The following is a 22,523-nucleotide window of genomic DNA, read 5'->3' on the forward strand; positions in this document are numbered from 1 at the left end:
GAAAACAATTCTTTTAAGTTTTTACTGTATGTTTTAATCAAATAAATGCCACCTTGTTGAACATCAGAGACTTCTCTCAAAAACATTTTTAAAAAATCTTACTGACCCCAAACTTCTATGGTAGTGTAGTAGCAGTGGTTATTAGTTACTGCACATTTTAATACTAATTACAAATCAAGTATCATTACTATTTAGCAGGTCATTGTGTACACTGACCCCTGTACACACTTTACTGTACGTATCCTTGATATTCAACATTGATCATGCCCTATGAAAAAGCAATCGGCATTTGCTGTATCTTGTTTTGGATTACAAATACAGATGTCTGCAGTTCAAATGACAGTCATTACAGTTTGTGTTGGGCTTGGAAGCAGTCTGGGAGCAGTTGGTTGTTCCAGGTCTTCAAGTGACTGTATTACAGCAAATCCTTCACTCCATTGAGAGCAAAGACGTGTCTGTTTAACAGGCTTTTGGATCTGCAAGTGGCCTGAAAGCTGTAATAACTATGCATCAACCAGGCCGCATGACACCAGAGAGAGAGATTGTGTATGTTTCCAGGTAGAGTGTGTTCTCTGGACTTTGGCCTGTGGCATTGCTGGGGTTGCTGACGCCAAGAGCGGATGCAGCTCTGGGAGGTGTTCCGGCACTTCCTCCTCCTCAAAGCTCTCAGCATGTCCCGACAGGGCTCATTAAAGCCGACTTCAGCTTCATTTAATCCATTTTTTATATCTAAAAAAAAAAAAATCTGCCATGATCTTAAATCTTTGCTAATTTAAGCTTTGGAGGAAGACGGACGATGATGCTCTGAACCTTGATGTTTTGAACGACATCTGAGATTTACATTGGAATTAGTTGTAGTGTATCAATGTCCGTGCGAGGCGGATCTTCCCAAATGGGCTTTCTTTCTCGTCTTCTGAACCCGGAGTTGGTCTTGCTCTTCATTCCTGGTGGGAGAATTATTAGTTTTTGCTTAATTTAGCATGGAGAAAAACATGACTCTCACCATTCCCTTTTAATTATACATCTCAGTAGTTCCACTTTGGGAAAGTTTCATTTGTACCACTGGTCTTGGTGTGCAGTTTCTCGGATCGCTTTCGGATCCCTGTGGTTCTCTTAAGATCAGATATATCCATGTTAACCAACACGGTAGAATAGCACAGAGCTTTCAGAATGTAATAGCATCTATTTCACATCGGTAACGACTGCATGAATGTTTCACAAACAGACAGGAAGAACACCATCCCTTCAGTGCTGCGAGATGTTTTAGCTCCCTTCTCCTATCAAACCTACTTTCTTTTGCTTTTTGTGTTGACTGTATATGATTTACAATGGTTGAAATATGTTAACCGCTTCGCGTCGTGGCCGCATTACCTCCTTAGGTGTGCATTATTTTCAACGACCCATCGTCTTTTATTCCTTATTATATTATATTATATTGGTCACACTTTAGATTAGGGTTCAATTCTCACTATGAACTAACTATTAACTACAACTTTTGACTCAATAAACTCCTAATTACTACTTATTAATAGTTAGTAAGATAGTAGTTAAGGTTTAGGTATTGGGTAGGATTAAGGGATGCAGAATAAGGAATTAATATGTGCTTTATAAGTACTAAACAGTCAATGTGCTATTGGATGCTAATAAACAACTAGTTAAAAGTGAGAATTGTACCCTAAAGTAAAGTGTTACTTTTAATATTTAGTGCTGTAATCGATTAATCGCGATTCATTGCTATTCATTAGAATCTAACATAACATTTTGTTTACATAATATATGTGTGTGTGTATATATTATTAAATGTATATTGTATTATACGTATGTCTCTGTGTCTGTGTGCATATATACTGTGTATATAAATATATACATAGACATGAACGTGCGCACAGACATATATATGATGTATGTAAATGTAATAATATATATATACACACGTATGATGTAAACACTAACTTTTATGTTAGATGCGATTAATCGATTAGACAGCACTAATTATATTTTATTACAGTATAGTGTATTATATTACATCAATTATATTATATTATATTATTTCTATTGCTATTTTTATTTTTTTGGCCACACAGACCACCTCTGAGTCTAGCAGGTGTACGTAGGGGCTGTATGGAATCCCTGATGTGGAGGAATTTTTAAGCAGCACGTCCTCACCCTCGTTAGCCCCACTGGCGTCTCTTGACAGGGGTGGGCACTTCTCCTGGGGTTGGGGTACTATGCCAGCCCAGGCCAGGACACTTTTTCACCCTAAGTGAGCCCCCTGTCAGTGGCCCCTGCCACGGTCACCGCATAGCAGGGAGCAGGGGCCTGTCATGCGTCAGCACCAATTACAATCAGCTGTTACACACCACAGCTAATGCAGCCGCCCCAAGTAATACACACACATCCTTTTCCTGTCACAATATTGTGCTCTAGCACACACAAATGCAAAATCAGAACAATCAAATTGCAGTTTTTGCCTGTAGTGGAAATTTATTAATGGACCGGAAATGCGCACAAACGTATGTTTTTTTGCTTCCTGAATGAAAAGAGCATTAAAGTGCTACATTATACAGGAAGCAAGTCCGCTTTTTCAGTCAACTAGAAAACACAAGCTTACAGACTTTGCCAGATAGAAAGGCCGTCCTTTATGCGCGAAGTCAAACACTTTCTTTTTGACTTTAACACACTCAGCAGATACTGATATGTGGCGAAAAAAGTCTCTTTTGAGTTTGCTTAACTCCCTTTAGCTCTCTCCATTTCTCTGAGCTGGGACTAATACAAAGAGACCTGTTTACATTAACCTTGAGAAACGTTCTCTCTGTGTGTGAAAGTAGACAGAACGTGCTCCCTTGTTGCTTTATAAGATATGTTTTTGTGCTAGGCCAAGCAATTACATGAGAGAACTGGTTTCCAGGACAAAAGAGGCCTTACCTTGGTACAGTACAATTGCTTCAATTCCCACTAAAGTATAAAAGACCAATTAATAAATAAAGGTTGAAAATGTGGAAAGTGAGAAGGATGTATGAAAAGAGCCGTGATATGAATATGATGAATGAAAGGATATGCTTCATTTAAAGTGAAGACCAAAACCCTGAAGTCAGGTTTTTTAATTGTAATGTGGTCAACCAATTCACTTTTTGTCTGCCTCCCCAGTCATATCTCCATCCAGTGGAAGAACAATGTGTGGTTTTGGTTGGCAGAGTCTGGAGACAGTCATGTCTTTGTTAGGCGATGTTCGGGGCAGCTTGTGGTCCTGGTACTGGATTCTGTTTGTGAGGCTGTTGTCAGTCCATAAACAGCAGCGTATCACTGACAGCAGGGCCTCTGTCTTACATGACCACACAGCTGTTGTCTCGCAGATCTGTGTGTCACTCACTGTGTGTGTGTGTCTAGCAGTGACTGTGTGCATGTTCTTTTGTAAGTTTCCTCTCATTTTTCTAAATTAAAGGGATAGTTTACACAAATATAAAAATGTTGTCATCATCTACTTAACCTCATGTTAACTACCATTAAAGTAGTTCATACAACTTTGTTTTTCCGAATCTATACAAGAGATTTGTTGAAGTTGTTCTTGAAATTATTTTACTCTATTTTCAGCTGCGGTTTTATGTCTCTTTAAGTTTATACATCTAACAGTACTTTCTGTGGTGGATAGAAAAAAAGACAATGTCAACTTAATATAAAGTAAATATTTATTGGATAATATTTACATTTTAAGCTGTAAATGGGTCTTTATAAATAGCTACTTTTGTTTTAAAGGAAGTCCCTCTAAGGGATGATCATATAGTATTTGGGTCATGTGGCATCAACAAGTTAAATAAATAAATAAATAAATAAATAAAAAACCCTAATATTTTTGTTGTTCTTTTGGGGGCTTGACACTATTTACTTGGATTTTATGGAAAATAGCAGCTACGACATTCTTCACAATTTCTCAATTTACATTCCTCGGATGAAAGAAAGTCGTGCAGGTTTTGTATGACATGAGAGTGAGAATATAATGACCGTTTACTTTTGTTTGAGAACTGTAAAGCTTGAGTTGCATCCTTCAGATGTAATAACGTGTGTAGAAGTATATAGAATGTGCATGGTAAAAGACCTACCAACTGACTTCTGTGTGAATCTGAATCTTTAATATAGCTGTAGCACATTAAGTCTCTTTGTGTGTATGTGTGTGTCCCGACTGGCCCTGCAAGTGTCACACCTGTACTATGACTCTGAGATGCAATGTCTGCGGGAAGTCCTGATGAAACCACGTCTTCTCTTCCCGTCACTCACGCTGGGGTCACATTCCATCATGCTGACTAGAGAGAGTGTGTGTGTGTGTGGCAACAGGCTGCTGTGAGTGGAACCAAACTCATCACTTCTTCCTGCCCACTGATCCACGCAACATAAAGGAAAGGTGGGCTCTGTTAGATGGCATGTATTATTCATGTAAGTGGTAAAGGTATATGCGTTTTGTTATTACCCGCATTGTGCCTCAGTGCTTTGGTGGAGTTGGCCCCGCAGTCACATCCCAGACACCCGTGGGGATCCAGTCCTGCATAAAACCACCGACCAACTTCAAAAAACATAAGCAAATTATTTTGTTCAACTGTGACCATGACAATGTGTAACTCTCTGTAATAGATTAAAAGTACAAGTGTGAGAAAAAGATGAAGACGGAAGACAAAAGCAAGGAGGCAAACAGAGGGATTTGAAAAGGAAGTGACAGAGTTGACAATTGAGTTATAATATCCTGTCCTTTATGAATAATTAATTTGATGGGGCCGCACTCTCAGAAGTTAGATTAAATTAGTTCTGCCATGTCTAAAAAGTTAGATATGCTTCATTAGTGGATGAGATGGCAGGGAGGTTGCTTGGCCTGCCAGGGCTGTTTCAGTTAATTTAGGAATTTTTTTTTTAAAACTCCCTTCCATTGATTACATAGCGACTTTTAAACGGCATGGGTGATATTTGCTACAATGCATGCTCTTGCATTTAAAACCGTGCAGATCCCTCTGCAGCGCTGCACTACATTGCAAAACACTATTGAATAGTTTCAGCGTAATGCTTCTCTTATGAAGATGGCCAAGGTTGTTGGCCTGCATCCAGGTTCATACACTGTTCAATCGTTGGCCAGAGGAGAACTGGCCCCCCGACTGAGCCTGGGTTCTCCCAAGGTTTTTTTCTCCATTCTGTCTCCTGATGGAGTTTTGGTTCCTTGCCACTCTCGGCTTTGTCGCCATTGGCTTTTGGCTGTCTTAGTTATGGACATTTAATTTTATATTTTACAATATTATTACAACATTATTTTGTTATCTCTGTAAAGCTGCTTTGAAACAATCTGTATTGTAAAAGGCGCTATATAAATAAAGGTGACTTGACTTGGCATCCATAGTAATGGAACATTGTCTGTGTGTAATAGTTGGGTGTTTCTTCAACTTGGGGCACTTTTATGATTGCTTTATTTATCAATTTATAATTTTTTACTTTATACGAAGATCATAATAAAACAGACTTGGAAACTTTTTACCATGCTTTCTTCATTTATCATTCAAGAAGGCCTATTTAATGTTTCACCTTCGTCCTAGACTCAGACTTCAAATCTTCAACTATGAAAATCGATCATAAATATGAATTACATTTTAAAAACTTAAATGAAATAAATAAATATTCATACACATTTTTCAGTATTTATTTTGTGAAGTAGTTTTTCTTTCTTCCACTCCCCCAAAATTACTTTCTGTCCCACATTTGTGGCTTCATTTCAACAACATGAAAAAATTTAAACATGAAATAATTGTTTTTAAAATCAAATTAGTGTACTAGGCTTCCAAGGAGACAGCAGGGTTCAGTGAAGAGCTTGAGATGAAATATGAGACATGTGATGAAAGCAATGAAAAAATCCAAAGTAAATATCACTGGTTGTGTGTGCACAGTTTATGTTTTGTTGTGCTTTGTTTCAAATCCAAATTATGAAAATATTATTTAATTGTGTGTATTTAGGATAGATAAAAAGTAGCTGTCAAATTACTCATAGAAAGACATTGACCATTAATTTAATTTAATGTTAAAAAACACCCACAAACATTCAGACGAACTTTGCTCTTCAAAACGCTTTTAAGCATGAAACACATTGAAAACAAACCCCTTTAGTTTCGTTGGCTCCAAAAGCAGGAAGTAGTCCTGAAAGCTCCTAGAAACATTGGTTTCTATTGCACACAAAATTATATTTATAAACTTTTTATTGTTTTTCCCAGCCCTGTTTTATCAATGTGACTTCACTCGCATTTTAGTATCATCTGTTCAGTTTTACCTTGACTGTTTGCAGCTGTGCATACCACTTGTGATTTGGTTGATTACGTTTCATTCAGAAAACATTTGAGGAGTCTCAAACATCTCAGGAGTCAGTGCAATAGGAAGAGATTTGTGCCACTGAACACTGGAAATCAGTAGAGGTCATTTCATTTTGACAGACTCTTCAATCGCTTATGAAAGTTTTTTTTCTTCTTCTTCTTCTTGCGCAATGGTGCTCATTGTATGTTGACAGGAAGTGCAAAAAGAAAAAAAACGTTATAAAGGACAAAGTGATTAAAGATTATAACTTGCCGCTTTGACATTCCTTGGATTCAAATCCGTTTTTCCATCATGGTTAAAACCTGCCCACGAATATAGATTGTGTAGACCTCTGTGCTGATGTTATGTTGTGTATTTTCACTCTGGCATCTGACAATAATGTCTCTTCATCAGGCTAGCCGTGGCCATTGTTAAATGAGCCGCATGATGCGTCTCTTTTGTGCGCTCCCGCCATGCCTCATCTCCTCCTTATAATAGCGTTTTTATTTGCCGTTTTCTAGAGATTGGAAGTGTGTTGGTATTAACCTAAAGAAACAGACAAACTGGTGTTTGGCCTGATAAAGCGGTAGTGTTCTGGCAAGCTGACACCTCCCCTGTTGTGATTGGAAAAAAATGCAGAGAAACCGTGTACTTAAAAAAACAAACAAAAAAAAAAAAACAGAGGGACTGGTACATTTTGGATGCCCATCGCCACCTAAACCAGGTGAAGACCATGATATTTTAAGCTAGAAAAGAGGAGTCTGCATTTTTTCGCATCTACCAGACACTACTGTAGAATGATTGCGGGTGTGAAATTGATTGAAACATGCAATCATATAATACTACGAAACGCACATTTTAAACATAAAATTGCTAACTATTTTGTCTGTTTTTCTCGACCAGCTAAAATAGTCTGAATCTGTTGTGCATATCCTAAAGAATACACAAGTAGTGCTGCTTTTTTTTAAGAATCTGTTAAGCGTTTAATTCAGTGACTCGCTCATAAAATAGCTTGTTTCATTCCTGAATCAAAAAAATCTGTGTTTTTAAATGAATAAGTTGAGTGAACGATTAAGTGACACATTCACAAAGACGCTTGTTTTATTTTCTGAATGAAATCTTGAACGAATCAGTTGAATGAAAGATTCTGTGACTAATTTGTCACCACCGACTCGCTAAACACTAGCCTTCAGAAAGAGTCACAGAAATATGCCAATGACTTTTTAATGAGTTATTGAATAGTGTTGGTTAAATATTGGGAGTATGGTAATTATGACTAGAGTAGAAATAAATCATAAATAGTAATTTCTACTCTTAAAGTTCTTAAACTTGTTAATGTCATTACAGTAGTTTCCAAAGTGTTTAACAAAAATGTCACTGCTTAAAAACATCTATTTACATCAAGTGAGTTACGTCTCGATCTCCCCAGGTTCCCATAAAGCTTTGCTCATCTAATTTTTAAAAGGTTCTCAGTTTGAAGTGCCCCATCACCCCCCCCCCCCCACCCCCCCACCCAAAAAGTGGTTCCATTTCAATCGCAGCTTTATATAAGCTGATCGGTAAACATGTTTAACGAGTGCATTTTCTGTGTGTTATGAGACAACTGTTTGGCTCATGAGTATTAATGAACTCAAAGCTAGAGTGGGAGAATCCCTAAGTGTTGGTAACTGTCAGATTCTGTCAGCGCTACGAATCCTAACAGCACAAAGTAGCGTGCCGCCGTGTGCTTCCGATTCAAACTCATGTTTGATGTCTTGCTTTCACGCCCTCCATTTCTGCTTAAGCCAAATTACTGCAGACAGTCCTAATTCTCCAGAGAATTTTTGTTTGTTTTGTGAGAATACATATTTTACATATCATTGGCATGTCGCTGATGTATTTAGCAGCATATAAGTGGAGAAAGAGGTATATTTTTGCTCTGGTATTGGCTGAATCAGGGCTGTCTTTGTAAGAAACCTGACATGGCTTTGTAATGATGTTCTAAATAATGAAGCACGAACTGAGGACCCCCGAATCCTTGGAGAACTCTGCTGTCCCGCAGAGATCAGTCTGTCTCACAGGCATAATCGCCATCGTCTCTCCTCTGCTTTTTGTTTTATAGGTCAGAAAAGGAACCATTTTTGTATTTGAACACTTCTAGAAAGACCAACCTTGTAATACAAACCTCTGCAACATAATAACGTTAAGTCATTAAAAGGAAAGTTTACCCAAAATGAAAATTCTGTCAACATGCATGCCTTTTTTTATGAAACACAAAAGAAGAGACTCCTTTTTCTTTTTCTTTTTCCTTCATACAGTGAAAGTCTACCCTTTTTTTCTGCTACTTACCATGAATCATAACCTTTGAGTGCTTTGTGGCAACTTACTTTTCTTACACAGAAGGTAGTAAAAATACTGGACCAAAAATGATTGCGTGAGGTCAGTGAAACTTTCTATTTCAGCTGAACCAATCGAAGCCCACCTGTAGGTTGAAAGAGCATTGCTCTTTTAACTCTAGGCACGTGAAGGGGTCGTTCTGTACCATTCAGAGATTAGTGCTTTAATATGAATCTGTACTATCAGATAACCAGTCCTGGCATTATTCAGTCTCATCGTTCCCATTGTTTTGAGTGGATTACTGTGGGAAGAAGGGAACATTTAAACAAAACTCAATGCATCGGCGATTAATTTAAAAAGAGAGAGCAAGTGAAAACTAAAATCAGTAGGTGTTTAAATGTGCTAAAGTTTTGAGTGCTACTCGGGGGCGGCTGTCAAAACATGCAAATGAGGGTGACGGCACATTGTTTTGACAAATATAATTAAGGTGTTTCAATTTGGAGTCCTACGATACACAGGACTGCAGGGCTCCCCAAGCTCTCTGCTAATTGTGAAGATTGCTTTTAAGATCTGAATGCTCGTTGGGTTTTTGTTTGCTTTTTTTTTTCTTATTGGATAATGAACTGTTAGGAAGTGTTAGATCTTGGCATCGTTTCGACTGAGGTTTTTGTCAGAGATAGGCAGGGATGAACACCCTGAGGTGTTGTGTTTTACAGATAATTAAAAGGCAAAATTTGTGTTTGGCTGTTTGATCTGCCTGTCAACTTTCTGATTAGAGGCGTTACAGGCTTTAATCAACAGTAATGGGATCATTAACGTTCCTAAACTGTTTAAAAGAACGTCAGGATTTTCTTGCAGTCCGACACATTGGAGCTCGTGAGTCTGGCAGGGTGTGAAGTTTGCTGGTGTTCAGTAAATGATGTGCAGCATGTGATTAGGAGGAAGTGAGGTGATTATAAGAGCAGACCTCCCACCGCAGCAGCCACGCCAGCTTGCGTTTATCTGCGTCTCACTTCTTCCACTGTCTCTCTCGTTTTGCTCTTTTATGCTCCTATAGCACATCTTTCCCATTCCCATCCCATATTTTGTATTTGATGGCGCCCTTTTCATCTGAATCCGTGACATTGTCAGGCTAAAAATGCAGATTGTCACACGGAAGTATTCTGATGTGATCCTTGTTTATTATGACATATGAAGACGAATGCATGTTTCTTGCTTTCTTTGAACAGCAGTGACTGTACACAAAGAGTAATCTTTTGGCCTGGCCCTCTTTGCTCTGTAAGAGATGGAAAAAAATGCAAAAAAATTAAGTGGCAGCACATACATCAATATTAATAAAGTCAACTGACAGTGTACCAGTGTTTATTAATTTCGCTCGGTCACGTTTGGTGCACATTTCAGCTCAGCTGGGGCCTAATCTGCACGAAGAAATCATTTCCTGCTCTGAAAGAATGAAGTGAACGAGTGAATTTGATGGGTGCGGATTGACCCGCGGTAGATGTATGGCTCTCCAGTGGCCCATGGAAACTCTGCCTGTTTAATTGAGGAACCTGAAAGCAGTGGGCAGCCGGGACTTTTTGTAAGCGAGGCAATCAAGACCTGCCCCAGACTCTATTAGTTTTCATTTGGATGCTTCAGTAATGGCAGTTGATTAAATTAAAGCAATTTGCTGCAAAAAAAACTAAACACCCACCGTGTTAACTGCATTTAGGTTTTACTGTAAGTGCTGTTGTTTGGGCTGTGTTAGGTAAAACTCAACTTGTTTAAAAACAATATTGTTTAACAGAAATGGGTCTCCTTTTTCTCTTAGTTTGATGACAATTTATGGGTGATTCTTCAATCATGGGTACTTTTGGGAACTGATGGCCTACATGACTGAGAAATAATTATTACAAAGGTCAAACACGTCTGAGAAAGTCTTGTGGCCCACTGTGCAGTTTTTGCAAAGTCAGGGAATTTCCATTAAACAACAGATGGCTGTGAAAGACCAAAGAAGATATCAAAACCATTATTAAAATGTGTGAAATAAATATGTCACTTGGAGGCATCAACCTCTGGGAAAGAGTTGATCGTCCTTGAAAAATGTTACATCTTGCTCTGAGAAAGGGTTGACCATTAGGATTCCACTAGAGAGAAGTTGGAAACGGGATGGGTGAATCCTACAAGAAAATGAAGTTGCATGGCCATTGCGAAATAACAGATGTATAAGAATGGCGCCCTGGCCAGAGACAAATTCAGATGCAGGATCTGTCGTCTCAGCTTTGTTCTATATAGTCTTATTTTTTGACTTCTGGAACTCTGCCTATTAAGCTTAATTTGCAAAAAAGAGGAGACTTTTCACCACAACATAAATCCTGATGCAAAAATCTTAATTTCATTTTTTTCCAAAAAAGCTAAATGTTTACATATAAATACCAAATAAGTTTGAGTCTTAATTTTAACTAATTATAGAGGAAAGTCAAAAAGTCTGGTTACCAAATTGGAACATTTCTGGAAAGTTTAACATTTCAGCTTTCTTAAAAATGATAGCTGATTACAGTGTCAATAATAACTTTCAACTTTTCTATAAAGTTATTTAAAAAACAAAAAAGAAGTTATTATAGGCTATCGTTTTTTCCACTTTAGTTTTATTTTTTTATTTTATTTTTTTATAGAGGACAAAAAGTTCTAATAATTGAAGAATCATGCCATCTGCTGCTATTCTGATACAGGAGTGGGTCGCTATTGATGTTTCTAGGATGTTTCTCATCTTTGTTTGTTTTTGAGTTCATGGGGGCATTCAGCTGTTGAACCCATTCTCCAGCATGCCTTGTCCTCCGGTCCTTCCAGAGGCACTGATAGAGTCTTCCCTTTCAAAGCTCAATCTTGGAGAAATGGAAGTAGGAGGGGAAATCAGTGTTCATTTTCTCTGTCCTCCCCCCCAGCTTAAACAAATGGTTCTATTAGCGCACACTCTCCCTCTGGCATGGTCATTCATACCCATTAAACCTTTGTCTTATCAGCCAGAAGAAGCCCTAACATCTCCACGCATAACAATTGGCAGTGATCTGGCCTTTAGAAGAGTGTGTGAGATGTGCTGTGTGTGAGAGAGAGACTGAGTGAGAGAGAAGATAATGATTAATAGGGAAAGTTGAGTGGCCGGCTAATAAAGATTTGTCTTAATCAGAAGTGATTTGTCAGAGCAGAAGCGCGGCAGGGTCAGGGCTGAGCCAATGAATAAAACAGAGCCCAGTGGAGTGAAAAAAAGCCAGTGAAATGGGGCCTGATTACCCAGCGCTTGCTCTTGCACAGACAGGCCGTGGCCCTTACCTTATTTCTCTCCATCTTTCTCATTCATTCCTCTGAAACCAATATATTCTCTTGATATCCATATCATTCCGTCAGTCCTCTGTCTATTGAGGCTGTTAAACACTTACTTGGGTCCTTATCGTGACTTTGAACAAGACTAGGCCCAAGTTTAACTGTATTTGTATTTAAAACGCCTCAGTTGAGGTGTTAAAATGCTCAGTTGATGTGGACTAAGTATTTAAAGCACGAAAAAAGCATAATAGATGCGTTCATATGTCTTGTGCACTATATTTTATGTGTTCTGAAGCCATAAGGTAGATTTGATTGATATGATTACCAATGTGGACTGAATCTTTTGTTTACAATGATTCAACTGACTCCATGATCCGGTCTATAAGCTAGCTACTAGTTATTTTTAATTGCTCACAATATATAATTATTAAATGTAATAATATTCACAATTTGAACTGAATCATTTGTTTTTAAATCAGACTTCCACCAAACTCTGAACTCGTTCTTTTGCGCCAGTTCTTGTCTATGTACTAGATGATTTATTTCAGCAGTTTTCGAATATTCCACATAAGAAAGAAAATCATTTGAGTTTGGGCTGGTAAATAATGACAGAATTTTCATTTTTGAAATTGTTTCTTCATTCTACAACAGAGATCAAGTTTAGTGGGGTCAGCAGTTGAATACTGTTAACAAATAACAAGAATAATAAAAGTACCATCAGCACTTTGCTCCCAGACAGGGGAATAACTTGTCTAAAATAAATAGAAAGGAACTATGTTTCTGCGTTGCTCTTTGTGTGTGTGTTGTGTGTGTGTGTGTCTTTGTGGGACAGTCAGTGTTGGACCTGCCTTTACTCTTCCCATGGGCGCTTTTGCTCTCATTTGGCTGTCTGTGGATTGTGTCCAGATAGAAGTGTGTGTGGTAACCTTCAAAAAGTGGCTGGAACTCTGTAATAAAAAGCAGTCCGGAGCCTGGGAGTGAGCCTGTGTCAGGGCATGTACCCTTTCAGCTCTGGGGACAGACAGAGGGCTTCAGACAACTCAGAGAGGACTCGCACTCAAACAGCTGCTGTAAAATTGATGATGTGCCCAATTATACGTGTCTGCTGAGGGGAGGTGGATGGACAGATATAAGGACGATGGAACGAAGAGGTGGAAAACGCTTCTTCCCCGGTGTGTTCTGCCTCCGTCTTACTGCCAACGGCTGGCAGGAAGAGGGGATGAAAACGAGTGACATTCGGACCTCCGAGATGTCCTGAGTGATTTGATGTTCCTGCAGGCCAAGCTCAAAGGCAGACAGCCACGGTCAGTCACAGAAGGGAAAGACAGACAGACCGGAAGATGAAAGAAACTTTGACTGCACTAACACAATGTTTCGGAGGTGTGGGGTGAAAGGAAAAGCATTAATGTAGAAGCAATACACTCAGAGTTAAAAGAAATAATACAAAAAGACGATAAAAGAAATAAATAACATTTAGTGGAATAACTGGTTATTAAAGACTCAGTCTTCGAATGTGTCAAGGTGTTTTAGAGACTTATCGTGCTGAATCACAATAGGCTGGTAATCAATACAGATTTTCTGATCTGTTCTGATTCAGGTCTGTTTCGTTTCTGACTAATTTCATTTATAATGTCCATTTTGCTTACATAAATACATTATTTGCTTTATCTAGAGTTGTAAACCGGATCATAAAAGTCATTGTTTGGGGATTCGGAATTCACCGGTCATGTTGTATGTTTTAGAGTCACTAAAAAGATCTGATTAATAAGTGTCATTCATTCCGGGAATTAGACCTATTTTTGATTCACTATAAGTAACTAGTTGGTATAAGTCTTTTGTACGTTAGACCGATACTCGTTGTATGTTTGTTTCTGCATGCAGCCCATGAAGACAATGCAATAGAAAGACGTTTCTAGCGCTTATTTTGCGGTACACAGTCTTTTTATTAGTTTACATACAATACAGACTGTAAACTCACTGTCATACTTTTTTTTCGTTGCCGTGGCTGCACTTTGTTGGAAAAGTGGTGCAGGAAACACGCCAGTGAACCTGTTAACTTGGTACATTATGGAAATATTACTTAAAAGTAATACATGGCTCAATTATAATGATATATGAATGATGTTCAAATGATGATTGCGATTGGGGGACCCCCCCCCCCCCCCCCCCCCAATACTTCAAAATGTAATGAAGATCACAATACATGTCACAACTAATATATTGCAATGCATCACAATATTATAATTGGATCGCAATCGAAACTGTGCCAGATGGATGCAGATTTTTGTCTTTCAGTATGTAACAATGCTATGTTATACTCTCTATTCGAGTTCAGGTTTGTTAAACTGGCCAATTTGGCATTTAAAGGATCTCATAGATTGATCTCAGGTCAATGTACTGTAATGCATACAATACATATTTTGACACGTTGAATTCATTATTCTGATTTGTGATTTGTCATTTATTAAAAGCAGATGCTAGCTTGACTTTGTTGTGGGGTCCATAATAGTGTTGCATTCATAAATCTGTAATGACCATCCTTTGCATCTGTATTCTTGCATGTTTTGCTTGGCATTTGTCCAGTTCTGTGTCTCATAGAGAGAATTGCATTTTTTACTTCATCATTTGATCTGTGGCAAATTCAATTATGACCACATAAATCTTATATAATATTGTGAGAAATAATAATAATAACTTGAAATATGATAGTATTGGCACAGCCCTACTCTAATATAAAGCAGTTAGAGCAGAGGTCTTGTTCACAAGTGGTGGTCAGCAATCAATTAAAAAGTCTGCATTAAAACCAGCCCATCGGTAATGATTGTGCTGATATAGATTTTAGTAATATCCTTGTTAAATGGGCCTTGGGGATCTGGATCTTTAACTAGAGCAGGCCTGTGGAAAAGCTTGGCGTCAGGGTCATTTAAATTGTTAATAGGGCCTTAAACGGGGAAGAATATTTTATATCATTATGAGCACGAAGCCGTGATCGTAAGCATGGAGTCTACTTTATTTATTTATTTAGTTTTTTCCCCCCTAATTCTCGAAACGACTGTTTTTCACAGCTACACCCTCAATTTACAGAATGTCAGCGTCCTCATTAAAGCGTGTGATAATTAATTAGCACCTCATTAAGTAGACATGTATCCAAAGTGATGCTTGCAAAAGAATAAATGACCATAATTCATGCTACGCTTCATGTGTATAGTTTTATTGCACATAATGATGACCTGTAATCTAAATGTAATGCATCTTGGCGTCAGTATTTTGTGTGTTGTTGTATATAACAATTAAAACACCTTTTTAATACCACTGTTAAAGGGTTAATTCACCCAAAAATTAAAACTATGTCATTATTTTTCTTATGTTTGTCTAAACGCAAAAGATATGTTGGTGTTGTTTTCCATACAATGAAAACCATTGTTTTTTGACCTCACAGACTTTCATTCCTATGGGCAAAACCTATAATTCTTCAAATATTTTCTTTTCTGTTTTGGAGATGAAATTTAGCCAGGTTTTGAACATGGGTTTTGAACATTCATTTTTGGGCGTACTATCCCTCTATGATGTCAAGTGTGAAGTCAGCGAGAATGTCTACAATGTCGACTAAAGTTTTTGGCTCAAATTTTTTTTCTTCGTAGAAAAGGAAGCAAGGGAAATCATGTTGTTTTCCCTTTCTCACAGAGTGTTTGTTTTTCTTCAGCCAAACTCTCTCCTCAAACCTCTGCCACATTCTTGTCTAAGTCTCAAATGTACGAATAGAGAAGAGAGACAGATAGATCAGATTATTAGTGAAACATATACACGGAGACAACCCGATATATCAAAAGAGGAAGAGAGCCGTGGAATTGTGGGTCGGTAAAGTTCCTCTCACCCATGGGATGTGATGTACACACAGCTAATCGTCCAACAGTGTGTGTTTTTGTGTATGTGTGTGTGCTTTTGGAGCTCGTTCTTAATGGCAACATCAATTTGCGGTCCCACAACTAAGAGAAATATTTATCTTTGCGCTCATGCACAGTGGAAAGAGAAACCGGAGTCCATAATGTGTTTTACAGTGTGTTGGCCGCAGGAATATTACATTATACAGAGTTTGGTTTTAACAGCTTTTATTCCGTGTTTTTAGTGGCACAGGAAGACACCATGGAACGGTTTTATGTAGTTAGTCAGCCAACGCATCTGTTTCTTGATTTTGTGTAAATTCTTTTATATACCTGCTCTATTTCCCCACTCATATTTCTTTTGTATTCATTTGCATTCACTTCGCTTACATTAGGCTGAGAAATATGTCAATCAAAGTTTTCTATTTTACCTATTGTCCATAACAATCTTGTCGCCCCCCCCCCCCCCCCCTCCTGTTTATTTATATCTCGTTGAGCTTAGATTATAGCGTGCTGACAGGATTGTTTCATTTGCGCTAGATCCCTTCATGTCAGCGGTCTCATCTATCATCTGAAGTGATATATGAGCAAGCGTGTCTGAGCGCATGTGTATTGCATTGTTGCCATTGTGGCTGTGTCACATTCATTTGTTTAAGACCCCTTTCGCACTGGACAGAGACAGATAGCGGTGCTTAATTTTCTTTACACAAGATTTCCACTCATGGGTGGGCGGCAGCGTGTCTCTGGCTCGACGACCGTCCGTGGTTATGATGGTTATTAATATCTCTATTCGCTCTTTTAATCTGGCCTATCTGTCACATGCGCTGTGACTGCTCTATCTAATCTGAGTATCCTTCAGTCTGTCCTCAGTCTGATTGGAAATTAATGAAGGCAAGAGACGCGTGTGTAACCACGTCTTGTGTCTGTCTTTCTCGTTCTCTGATATTTAGTGCTAGCGCAGATGTGGCCCGTTCCTCTGTTCCTCGAGCGTCAAGCTGACTCTTTGAGAGCTGCACCTGTGTAGCGTAATCCAGTCATGAGTGTGTTGTTTACTCACAATTGTTTGGTGCATTTGAAAGCGTAGCTTTGATCCATGCAAAGATTTTTCACTTCACTTTTTTTTTTTACTCTCTTCCTCTTCAGACTGCTAATGTGGTTTTTACTTATAGGGTTTTTCAGGAGGAAGGGAGGGTGAGATTTGTGTTTTGTTCATTGTTTTTTTTTTTTTTTTGACCCTTGGGATGTGAATATGACAGTGACCATGGAGAGGCTTGTCAGACGCCATGTACGAGATGTTTATCTAAGTGCGAGCATATGAATGTGTGTACGTCCTTGACAGGGGAAATTTGTTTGTAAGCAAACAGCTGAATATTGCATGTGTTGTTCGTGCTCGGTGTGATGCTGCGGCATGCTGGGATATGCAAAATATTTAAGACAGCATATTGGTGAGAAGGAGATGTAGTTTGAGATCCCTAGACATCAGAAATCAGGGTTGTAACTAGGCTTTTATATGGGTGTTGCTAGGTGGTTGCTATGGTTTTTGACTGCTTTTTTGCATGTTCACATGTCACCAAAATGTTTGCCACTGTTTCATTAAAGCATTGGTTTTATCTTGCAATTGGTGGTTCCCCTTCATTGTTAGAGTGTGTAGCCCTTTTTGAAATGTTTCCCGGACTAGAAAGAAAGCATCCAAAATGTACATTTCTGTTTATTTTATTATACTTGATCTCTTTGCATCTGTAGATTTCAATTACAATACTTATATTTAAAGGCCATTTAAAAAAAAAAAAGTTTTTTGCATGCACTTAGACTTCTCTAGTTGATTAGGACTTACATCCAACTTTTATTCCTTTCTATATTCTGAAGGGTTTTACAGAATGTTTTGTTTTATAAAACATTCACCTGATTTATATATCATTGTATTTCTACAAATGTTTTTTTTTTTTTTGTGCGCTGTTGGCAGTATTTATGGAGTTATAAAGAAATATCCAAAATATCCAACATAACAAATTACTTTAATATGTCACCAAACGGAACTGGGCTTTATCTAGTGTTCAGATTTCTTTTTGGAAATGTATGCACATCAGTGCATGTTTAATTAGATAATGAATCATTTGCATATTTAAAAAAACATTTCATAAAACATGTAATACAAAACAATTGTCTTAAAGTACTGTGATTTAATAAACTGGGGAAAGTATGGCAATATCTATTAGTCAAACATTTTACACTATTCACCTGCAGTGCTTAATACAAATTTAGGAATTTATCAGCCAAATGTGTTTCCATCAAAGTTTATGTGCACGTCTTCTTACAGAATAAAGAAAGAAAAGAAACTTTTAAAAAATCCACTTTAAGCAATATACACTTGTATAGGCCCACAGTCTATTTTCTGTAGTCTTACTATGTATTAATTACAGCTCACATAGAAGTCACCTGTTAGTAGCTAACTTGAACCTGTTATAAAATCTGCATAGGGAAAATCTTTCGATCTCACTCAAGATTCCTGATCGTATGGATTCCTATTAAAATGACCGGATGGCCTGAAAAAAAAATCAAAGATCAGGGGTAAATGCGCCTGCATCTTAAGACGGCCTAAACAATATTTTGTGGTTTTATTTCACCCTGTTCCTCCTCTTATCCTCTACAGAGCAAGTGGGACAGGAGATCCTTGCCAACCTGAACAGCGACCGTGAGAAGATTCAGAGATCCCGCGACCGGGTGAGTTTACAACCAAAAACACACTCAAACAACTCCTTAGATAGTCCTCGGGAGGCTACACTCAAAACAGAACAAAAACACACACTTTTCTCACCAAGCAATTACGCAGGCTTACCAAATACTTGACTTGATCAGATCTTGGCTCTTTGGGATGACACAAAGTGCCCTAGATCAGACACTTGACAAGAGGACAGGAGCATACTCAAGTGCGGGCAGTTAACACCAGATCGCACCTCTGACGCATTAGCATAGCAGGCCTGATGGAGTGATTGATTGAATGTACAGAGAACAGAATGTTTGATACAGAGCACAGCACCAATAGGAAGCCTTTGTAGTTGTCCTATCTCATGCGGTGAGGTCACACATGATGCAAGACTGTCTAAACGGGCATAGATGGACAACAAACACCTCTGGACAGAACAAGGGTTTGTTCTCTGTTCTTCCGGCTGCTATAATTCTGAAAGTCTTTCCGCAGCTACATGTGTGACTGTGCTGGGCACTAGATACTTTTCCTGATATATATTTTAATAGTGGTCTCAAAAATATTCGCACATTTAAGACACATTTAAAAATACCAGAATTTCACTGCAATAATATAAATGAATATTAGTCTAATTTGCTAATAAATTGCAGTCCTTTTTCCAGTTGATATAAAGCTGATTTTTATTTTATGTAGATATAGGTGCCCTAAAAGAACTATATTTCTATAGTTTTAAAATGTATGACCTAAAAAGCTTTTTTTTGTAAAATGTATTTCTTAAAATGGTCTGCTTGAGCCATCTTTTTATTTTTATTATTATAATTTTTTCTTAATAATTGCCACTTTGTTATTTTGTATCTCATTCAATGAAATTCATACATTTTTATGTGTGACTTAAGTGTCCAAATACTTTTTGTGGCGACTCACACTTTTTGTGGCCACTCTATCTAATAAAACATTTATAATTGTAATATGTCCATAATTTCTTAATTTAACTTGTTTCTCAGTTTCAATTCAATTATATCTAATTGAATTAGATTTTATATACGCATAATTTAACACACAAATATATGTACAGTATACATACATGTAGGGATGGCCCGATACCATTTTTTTTCAAACCGATACGAGTACGAGTATTTACATTTGTGTACTTGCCGATATCGAGTACCGATACCGATATTTCTACCGCAAAAGTAACTATAGGCTCCCAGAAAAGAAGACAGAAGACTATTTTAGAACACAGGTTAGAAGACTGTTTTTATTTTCTTCTCTGCTTGTTTTAACAAGTCTAAAAATAAATAATAATGAGTAAAATAATAAATGTATTAACACACAAACCACTGTTAATTTAACATAAAAGCAAGCAGTTACTGCGTGCATGGTCTGACATGACTGAATGCGCCCAAAGTGCGCTCCCTTAATAGTCTAATTCCTAAAAAGCTGACAGTTCATCGCGATCTCACACATCTGTTATTATCAATGAAGCTGACTGCACAATGAATCTTTCATAATATCCACACTTTGTTTGTTATAATTAGAGGATTTGCCAGCATACAGAATTCAGCACTGAACAAAAAAGTTTTGAGCAGTGAGGGGAGTCTATCTTAAATGCTTCTGATTAGCCATTGCGTTCAAGAAATCAACACACATGTCTGTGATTGGCTACATCGCTCAACGCTGCAAACATGTTATGACTAGAAACTCTGGCCTGTAAATCGTTTCTATTTTGTTTTAGTTTTTCTTCTTGCTTTTCTGCAACAGATGAATGAAAATCTATTAGTTTTAATATGTTGTATTCATAGATATGTCTAGTTTGCGGGAGTCCCGCGAATCGTTTTACTCTCCCGGAACCCGCACACACAGAGTGAGTGCATTACCGCCCGCGCTTGGCCATCAGATCTAGTGCCGCGCCGCACTCTTTTGCGTTGGGAGTGCACGTCCCTATGCCTTAGTTCACCTCGACAAAGCACTCGCGGCGGCCAGTTTCGTTTCGCAAAATGTACGTGGTATCGGGGCGTGGTATCGGCGAATTTTTATGAGTACGAGTATATGAGGACAGTATCGACCCGATCCCCGATGTCAGTATCGGTATCGGGCCATCCCTACATACATGTATATATACCCAGCTGTATCGATTGACTTAGTTTGAAAGGTGATGATATAGAGGGCTGTTGTGAGCTTTTTCTAAGTGTCACTCCTCCTACCAGGGATCACATGTCTCTCCCTACATGCTCATCCCATTTTTACTCCCCCCTCCTTACTTCAACCTTTATTTGTTACTTTATCCTCTGCATGCATAATCGTTTTACCTTTCCATATCTCAGTCCACCCCTATTTTGTTTGTCCCTGCCGTGTCCACTGTCATAGTCTTACCTCTGTCTCTTTTTTTTCTCACACCCTCTCTTTATTTCCTAAAGACTGGTATAGAGAGCTCAGTCAGGGGCCTCTCTGATGGCTTCTTATGAAGGATGCTTAAAGATCACAACATGGCAGTTGGGCAGGCAGCTCATTTCAAAGGAAATAAAACATTTCCTTTCAAAGGTCTGCTGTCTATGGAGAATAGCTCTCCTTCCCTGGAGCCCCGACTGGCCCTCACACTTTAAAGACATTTTGCCGGGCAGGAAAAATGGAGAGGAGAAAAGAAAAGAAAGCATGATAAGAAGACATTAGATGGAAAGAGCAATAAACTGCTTTTTGAGAGAAGGAAACGGCAGATGAAAGAGTTTTTGGAGTGTCTCTTAACAATCAGTTCACTCAGTCTCTTTCAAACAGACGCACACAAACACTAAGAGAGACCTAGTGCCTTGAAAGCAGCTCTATTACTATTGCTCATCCTCAGTGAACAAGCATTTGAACAAGCCTCTAACCCTAACTTTAAGTTTTACGCATAACTGTTCCCACACCTACTTGTTGAGTAGTGCCATTACGGTTATAAACAATCAGAATTAACGTTAAAATGAGTGGAAAAATCCCAGACTGAGGACTCTAATTCCACAGACTTCAGGTCGTTCAATTCAATTCATAGTTTGGCTTCTTTTTTTCTAAGTGTAGCATTTTGTCCTGCAATTTGCATTACAAAATGGACCCAAAATTGTCAATTAGGGACAAACTGCCACCTCATCGTTAAATGTTTGTGTGCCATTTGTATTCCAGAGTTCAGCTCAAATTGGCATTTCTGAATGTCAAAAGTAATGTTTTTTGCATGATAAACTTTAAAATAAGTTGGACATAAATGTTGACTTCAGGTTGTTTTCAGGTTTCGTAGTCCGTATTCTCTACTCCGAGACATGGATTACATCATTACAATGTTGCATTTTCTCCCTGGTTTGGTAGACTTTGACAAGACATTTCAAGACAGACCAAAATTTGTTATTCGTATGAACGGGAATCATAAAAATATTATTAGAAGTCACAAAGATTAAACGATTATAAGAGTCTTGATTGACCAAGTTTCATCTCATGTAAATGTTGTTTTTTAAAATGTCTTGATGTATGGCCAATATTCCTGTTTCTGGTTATGCTACAATAGTTGTTTGTGGTATTGTTCTTTATTTAGGTTTAGGCCTGCGTGACCGTGACTCTTTTAACTCTATCCAGTGAAATTCAGGCATTGAATCAAGATACTGGGAATCATCTTACCAAGACCATTTGCTAGTCTGTAATCGGACTCTGCTCTAGATTTGCTGTACTGGTAATCTCTTTTGTTGTGGGTCCTGTTTTGGGTTCCTAATTCACGGAGAGCTCCACCGTGTGTTTTCATGCTGTCACAACTTTGACCAGAGAGGGATTTTGGGAAAAGCCAAGGGAGCTCTCATGGGACAGATCCATCGTTGAGAGAAACATCAGGCAGCTCTTGGTGCTGCTCTTGGGCTGTTGGTGATGCCAGAACCCAAACACGCCTAAAACCACATCTGTCCCTGAGCCTGCCCGCTAACATACACATACACACACACACACACGCACACATACACATGTCCCCGCTGACTGTGAGGACAGAGAAGAAGGCTTTC

At 38.3% G+C, this 22,523-nt stretch overlaps 1 protein-coding gene across 4 annotated transcripts in view; it reads left to right on the forward strand.

The window, feature by feature from the left end:
- Positions 1–22,523, forward strand: part of vti1a (vesicle transport through interaction with t-SNAREs 1A) — a 128,317-nt gene that overhangs the window by 58,977 nt on the left and 46,817 nt on the right. For all 4 annotated transcript variants that reach the window (XM_077200629.1, XM_077200627.1, XM_077200630.1 and 1 more), the window contains one exon: positions 18,460–18,530. In XM_077200629.1, coding sequence (XP_077056744.1) covers positions 18,460–18,530 — 71 coding nt within the window. The remainder of the gene's footprint in view (positions 1–18,459; positions 18,531–22,523) is intronic.

The sequence above is a fragment of the Siphateles boraxobius genome, unplaced genomic scaffold, assembly GCF_051911475.1.
Source record: "Siphateles boraxobius isolate OS27281-9 unplaced genomic scaffold, OSU_SipBor_1 46, whole genome shotgun sequence".
In the NCBI taxonomy this organism is placed as follows: Eukaryota; Metazoa; Chordata; class Actinopteri; order Cypriniformes; family Leuciscidae; genus Siphateles; species Siphateles boraxobius.